The sequence below is a fragment of the Leiobunum rupestre genome, chromosome 6 (genome assembly GCF_980474605.1).
Source record: "Leiobunum rupestre chromosome 6, qqLeiRupe1.1.hap1, whole genome shotgun sequence".
Lineage (NCBI taxonomy): Eukaryota > Metazoa > Arthropoda > Arachnida > Opiliones > Sclerosomatidae > Leiobunum > Leiobunum rupestre.
The window spans coordinates 40,578,160-40,585,018 of record NC_143389.1 but is presented as its reverse complement, the minus strand read 5'-3'; the positions used below and the strand labels follow the sequence as shown (position 1 = coordinate 40,585,018).

General features: G+C 33.2%; 1 protein-coding gene across 2 annotated transcripts; it reads left to right on the top strand.

The window, feature by feature from the left end:
* Positions 1 to 1,936: 1,936 nt before the first annotated feature.
* On the top strand, positions 1,937 to 6,411 carry LOC149940937 (transmembrane protein adipocyte-associated 1 homolog). 2 transcript variants are annotated; one of them, XM_090178217.1, is made up of 11 exons: positions 1,937 to 1,989; positions 2,079 to 2,115; positions 2,660 to 2,863; positions 3,062 to 3,194; positions 3,259 to 3,421; positions 3,499 to 3,695; positions 3,762 to 3,822; positions 3,892 to 3,994; positions 4,056 to 4,136; positions 4,209 to 4,338; positions 4,411 to 6,411. In XM_090178217.1, the coding sequence occupies exons 3-11, from the start codon at positions 2,727 to 2,729 to the stop codon at positions 4,663 to 4,665; spliced, it is 1,260 nt and encodes a 419-aa protein (XP_090034343.1). In that variant the 5' UTR covers positions 1,937 to 1,989; positions 2,079 to 2,115; positions 2,660 to 2,726; the 3' UTR covers positions 4,666 to 6,411. The 2 variants fall into 2 exon arrangements, with proteins under 2 accessions (XP_090034343.1, XP_090034342.1); XM_090178216.1 differs by lacking the exon at positions 1,937 to 1,989 and having other exon boundaries at positions 2,015 to 2,115.
* Positions 6,412 to 6,859: the final 448 nt, after the last annotated feature.

The following is a 6,859-nucleotide window of genomic DNA, read 5'->3' as shown; positions in this document are numbered from 1 at the left end:
CAACCGTCTTCATCTGTTGCGCTTGTTTCACCAAAATATCGATCCATTTTTCTGTCATATAATAACTTTGGTTTAATGGCCATTTCATCGTGCATTAAAGATCCTAATATTTCATTTGGATGCTTTAATTTGGAAACCTCGGCAATGAGACGGTCTTTGGCAATCTGTGTAATACCGTCAGCTCCACTTGAATTGCCCAGAAATTTTCTTAACGTTGTACGTTCCGGGAAATGTAAAATATCCAAATCTCGGATAAAGTTATACGTAGCTGTAGATTTCTTATAAATTAAACAACAAATCTTCAAGGTTGAATGTTTATACGGTAAAGACTTTTTACCGTAGGCGAGTACTTGTTCAATTAAAAAATTGGCTCTTACATCTCCACTCATACTCTCGCCCATAATCTTTCGCAGTTGGGTATATTCCTTTCTTTGGTTCTCTTCTTTTTGTTCCTTGATTGTTTCTTTTAAGCTTGCAATTATTTTCCTTTGAGCTACAACTTGCTTTCTCAATTTATAATTGTCTCTTACATATTTACGTTTAGAAGTTACGTATGGTGTCTTTCGTACAACAGGAGACGCTTGAGTAGTGGCATCTCTACATGAAATTAAAGGGACAACTTCAGCTAGAGTAGATTTTTCTGGAATCACAGATTTAGCTTGGACTAGGGATGTAGTTTTGACTAGAGACGTTGTTTCTATTTGAAGAACGACTTTGTTGTGAGGAACTATAATGTCTCGAGGAACAACTACGTCTTGAGGAACAATTACGTCTTGAGGAACAATTACGTCTTGAGGAACAATTACGTCTTGAGGAACAATTACGTCTTGAGGAACTATTATGTCTTGAGGAACTATTATGTCTCGAGGAACTATGATGTCTCGAGGAACTATTATGTCTCGAGGAACTATTATGTCTCGAGGAACTATTATGTCTCGAGGAACTATTATGTCTCGAGGAAAAACTACGACTTGAGGAACTATTATGTCTCGAGGAACAACTACGTCTTGAGGAACTATTATTTCTCGACGACTAGCTTTCTCTTGACAAATGACTTGAGGGCTGGAAGTGTATTCGTAAGTTTTATTCATCACAGGTTGCATATCCATGGTTCGAATATGTGATGTGTTGTCATTGCACTGTTTTTTTTTTTAACTTTGGAATGAATAATATCTGATACTCTGAACAAAGCCTTTTTAAGCTTTTCTCGAGCTGAAATAACAGGTGTGGTTTGTACATCAGTCCTTGGAATATTTCCCACTGGAGAAAGAGGGATTCTTCTTTCGCAAGAGTTCTTAAACATCTTTTGGGGATGAGAATCAGAAATTTCAAATTCATTTAGCGAAATATGGGGCACAACGTAGTTTAAAAGACGTTTTCGACTAGTTGATATACTAAAATCAGACTTGTTAAAATGTTTGCTACAGATTTTAGCATCTCCTTTATTTGATATAAGTTCCTCATGAAATGAAAGATCGTCATCCTGTTGGACGTTAAAAATTGCACAAATCCGTTTTTTTCTCATTGACATTTCCTTAGGAAATGAATGGAAACTTATATTTTCCTCTTGACCAATTTGGCGTTTCTTTACTCTCTTCCAATCACTTTGTTTGCAATTAGGAACTGAGCAGACAACCATTTTATATTACTACAAATGTAATTAAACGTTTGTTAATATGTGGAATAAAATACAATTAGTTAAATACTTACTTATTAATGACCACCACGGCGAATCATTGGAAGAAAGATCCAAAGAACAACTTTGCAAAAAACGAAATGCGCACGCTCTAAATTTCAAATTTCACAATGGTTCAGAGTGCCTCTAGCGAGAAATTGCGGCGTATTAGAAATCCACGGTGGGGGGGCGAAAATCTAAGCGTACCCAGGCCTTGATATAACGGAGGCAACGGTTAAGATGCAGTTCTGAATCAATCTAGTACAATTTTATCGGGGAAAATTTTCTGGTAGTACTGTCTTATTAAAATTAAGGTTGGTGCCTATCTTTACGTCGCAGGTTTTTTGCAAGCAAGTTATTGAATTTAATTATTTTTAATTGAAGCTTTATATTTTTAACTTAGTTATGGAATTATTTGAACTATGTGAAAAGAGTTAAAGGTGAGCGATATTATGACATATTTTATTTTATGTCTAATGTTAAGCCTTGGTTTGTTGCTTTACTAGTAGAACTCTTAAATAATGAATTTAATTTCAGTTTCAGCCTTACAAGACCTAAAAATGTGCTTTTTATGGTTTTCAATAATTTAATTTAACTTAGAAAGTATTTTCAGTAAATTATTGACTCGCTTTAAATCTTGAAAGTATGAAACTTTACACATACTGCATGGATTAATTAACTAGAAGCTTAATATAATGAGTCTTGACCCTGATTCTTTTAAGATGAATATTTCATAGTTAATTAGTCCATGGTGGTTCAATCCTAAATTCCAATAGGGATAGGCCTAATCCATTGGCCAATGAGCTGTACTATGTTAAAATTACAGGAGTTGAATTTGGGTGAATTTAGTACAGCTTCAAAATCTAGTTGAAAGGAAGGTCTGGATCTAGTTCACTTTCCTTTGTCTATGCCATTGGTTAATGGTTATTTTAATAATAATTATCTTATGTTGCTAAATTATTTTAATATTTTGTACATTTCTAGGTTATTTTTCACACATAGTTAACACAGGGAAATGCTACCATTATTAATTTGAAGAACATCTTACACCATGTTTCCTGAAAGTTTGAGTTCAACCAATTTAGTTAGAACTATTAATGGTCAAAATAGTGAAAATGTAACTCCTTCAAATATTGTCCAAGAATCATTTTGCAAATGGGTTCTTTACGAAGAAATTCTGAGCTCAAAGTAAGTAGTTAAAGGGATCCATCACTCACAACAGGGGGAGGCATAGGGGTAACATAAAATCCAGACTTGCAGTGTGCTTCAAAACCAGTTTTTTTGTGACCCCTATGCCTTCCCCTGTTGTGAGTGTGGGATCCCTTTAATATTTAAATGCATAATGTAAAAGAGCTAATAAGTTAATAATTTTATTTAATTTTTTAGAGTTCGTATTTGGGATATAAGCATTATAATCCCTAATGTTTTATTTCTACTATTTTTGATTATCCGCTTCAATCGAGCCAGATTAAAGCTTCGAGCTACAAGCAGTCCCATTTTCTCTACTTTCTATGCCCTTGTAAGTTAAATATTAAAAACATTCTTTAATAAGGTTCAAGCTATATAAATAACGTATTTTACAGGTAGCACTAAATGCTATAATCAGTGTTATACGTTGCGTGGTTTCTATGACAGTCAATGCTGCAGTACCTGTTGGTAGTTTGACTGATAAAGTTCTTTGGGTTGCTGTACGTTTCTTTTTGCTTTCTACAGAATTGAGTGTTCTTATTTTTGGACTCGCATTTGGTAAACTTTCATTGTTTTACACACGTCACGAAAAAATTTTAACTACTTTACTGCCACTTATTAATTATAAATTATAGGTCATTTAGATAGTGGAACGAGTATAAGACGAGTCCTTTTAGTGACATCGTTTATTGCCATGGCTTATTCTTGCACTCAAGGAGCTTTGGAAATCGTTTCCCCAGATGATACGTTTAGGGTTATAAGCAAAGACTATTACATTTTTGGACATGGTGGAATGCTGTTTTGGTTTGTCAGCTCTATACTTTATTCTATGGTATGATATTATGAAATTTAATTTAATTGATAGATTTGAATAATTGTTTTTATTCTATATTTTTAGATTTACTGGACTGTTTTTGTCCTGCCATGGACTAGATTAAGAGATAGGCTAGCGTTACCATGTAAATATCTCCTTAAATCATAATTTATTTCAGTATTTTTAAGGACTAAATATTTAATCCATAACATAGCTAAACGGTCATTTTACTGGTATGCATTATTTTTGGCAACACTTAATTTTGCCCAAGCTATTGGTAGTGGATTACTCTTCTACAGGCAAGATTGTGGTCTTTGGTGAGTTTCACCGTTTGATTCGTATTTAACTGAATATGTTTTAATAATACCCTATGTTTAGTGTCGTAGATGTTACTACTTATATCTACTTCACAATATTCACCCCGTTGGTCTATAAAACATTTCTAGCTGACTTTTTCAGGTATTGGAATGAATATTTATTTTTCAGAAAGTAAATTTGGCTAACTTATCTGTTAACATTTTCTTCCGTCAGTGTGGCTCAACCAAGTATCATGTTTTCGTACAAGGCCCAAGTTGATGATGTGGTTGAAGATGACAATGTCAGTCTGCCACATCAGCTTTCGTGTTCCTCTTTGAAGACAGACTCTGATTATATTTATCAGGTGATTTGCTTAAATTTGTTTAAGAATTTTCTCTACGGATATATAAAGTTAATCTTCGCCCTTGAATTTCAGAATAATTACCTCTACGACAGCACGCAATTTGATTCAACATCAAATGTAAATCCGTTATACGTTCATTCCCTCCAGTCACCAGACAGCTTAACGGGTGGTAGTGGAGGATTTGGGAACAATGGCGGTGAAGGCTCCATTGGTAGTGCCGGTAGTATCAATTCTAGTCCTCCAAAGAATTCGGCAACTCCGGTGGGAGCTTCCGGATTTGGCGGATATCAACGCAAGTACCCTAGGATAAATAGTAATACTCCCTAGAGATACATAGGCCACAATTGAATCAATAAATTTAATTAAACGAAGAATGCATTTTCCAAAGCACTCGTAAAGGGGGAACTTGTAATCTAGGAAAACAATCGAGGGAGGAACAAAATTTAAATTTTTTTCTTTTTCACTCTGATAGTGTATTTGGGGGTCCATCAGCTTTTAAAACTAGACTTTCTTTTGATTTCCTTTCTCAACCGGTGATTTGTCTTTTAATAAAAATGGTAGAGAACTTCAAAATCGGTCTTGTAAATAAAATTGTAATAAATGTAAAATAGATATAACGAATTTTGAGAGAACGGTAGGATTTCAAGTGGGTTGTATTGGATTATGCAAGTTATCACTAAATTTGGCTTTTCAATTAACGTAGAGCCCCCTAGGGGCCAAGGCTTGAAGTTCACTCAGCTACTGTATTTTTAATAAGCAGGCGCTTGATGTTCAATAAACGACAAAACGTCTGCTTAAAAGAGGAAATCCAGCAGCTGAGAGACTTCCAACGTTAGGCTCTTTGTGGTTGTATTTTCTATAAAAAGTTAGTTTTGCTATAGACTGTGTAGTTTCCTATACCTATAAAAGCACAGTTTTAAGTTCGCGGCCAAAAGTGGAATTCAAGAGCTTTGATTTTAGTGGTAGCTCTAATTATTCAATCTCTAAAAAACCTCCAAAAACTAAACATAATTGTCCAAGAGTTACTCGTAGAGGGTTTGGAATAGAGTTTAGAAAGTGAGAACAGAGTTATATAGTTTTTAGTTGGTATTAAATGGAGGTTTCAAGGGACAAGATGACAGATTTTTTTGTCTTTTTCGGTAAGAAAAACTATTTCTTAAAAATTAACTATTCCAATAAAGTGCGAGACTAGATTATTTATTTTTTGTATGTGCAAAGTAGTCTGTAAATTTTGAATTTTTTGTGATAAGAAAGTCAATATAAATAGACGTACCCCCACCCTTATTGCAAGTAATGCAATATTAAGTTTTTTAAACTTATTTCCTACTTATTGACAGTGGGTTATTTTTTTAGCTAAACATTTTCCACTTATGTTAAGTCAAGCAATATTGTTCTTAATTCAGTTAAGCTTTTATCTCTCTTAAGTGGAAAAATTAGCCATTGTAAATAAACACTAGAGAGTTTGATTGCTTTAGTTTGCATTAAACTTCCACATTCCAAGTGTTTTAAAAATAATTGAAATTAGTGCAATACTGCCACATAACTTGTATAAAATGCTTTAAAAAAATTTACCCTCCAAATGACCACCTTTTTAACCTGGTTAATCTTTCTACCAGGTATTTGTAAAATAAATATTCACAGGGTCACGTCCCAATTAACCAAACCAACGGTTTTGTACTGTTTATTAATTTTTATATAATGCGTATTTAGACCTTATCAATATTGTTTTAAAGATTATAATGTGTTTTCTTACATAACTATATTCCTGTAGTCAGTTGAATTTTTACTTTATATTAGTGTGATTGGCATGGAGTAGGTTACACCTATTGTAGGTGTAACAATATAACTGCCTTTACTAGTATTATCGAGTAAAGGTTATTAGCTCTAAAAATTTTATTATATAAGTAACACATAATTAACGCTTCCTGTATATTTTTAGTCACTAAAATATCCATCAATATTGTTATATAAAGTAAAAAACCAAAAACATGTAATATATTATGTGTAGAGTTGTATTTCGCAAATAACTATCATGGTGTAAAAATATATTGTATGGAAATAAAAAAAAATAGGAATATAGAGGAATTCAAATACAAAATATGTAAATAACTCATATTAGTTTAAATTTTATTTCTATTTGATAATCTAGTTTGACAAACGGACTTTGATCATAGTTTCAGTTACAAGCTCCACGCCTTGCTACAATTTATTTCATTGATTAGTGAAGCTCACCTTTTTGTTATTAATATATAATAAACGGCCATTTTTGGCCTCTTAAATTAAATCCTTTAATGACCTAAATACTTAGAGTGCAGTAAGCTCTCCAATAATTTAATTAGCGTCAAGGTCGTTTAAACAGGGACCAATATTTTAAGGACATTAAAAAAAACTACGCCAATCCCAGGCAGGTTTAAGTTCGGGCAAACTTGGTGTGGCCATAGTTCGTTTTCTGGGAGTACAATAAAAATGATATGTAGCGTAACTTTAGAAATCCCCCGTCGTAATTATTTGGTAGTAAAAG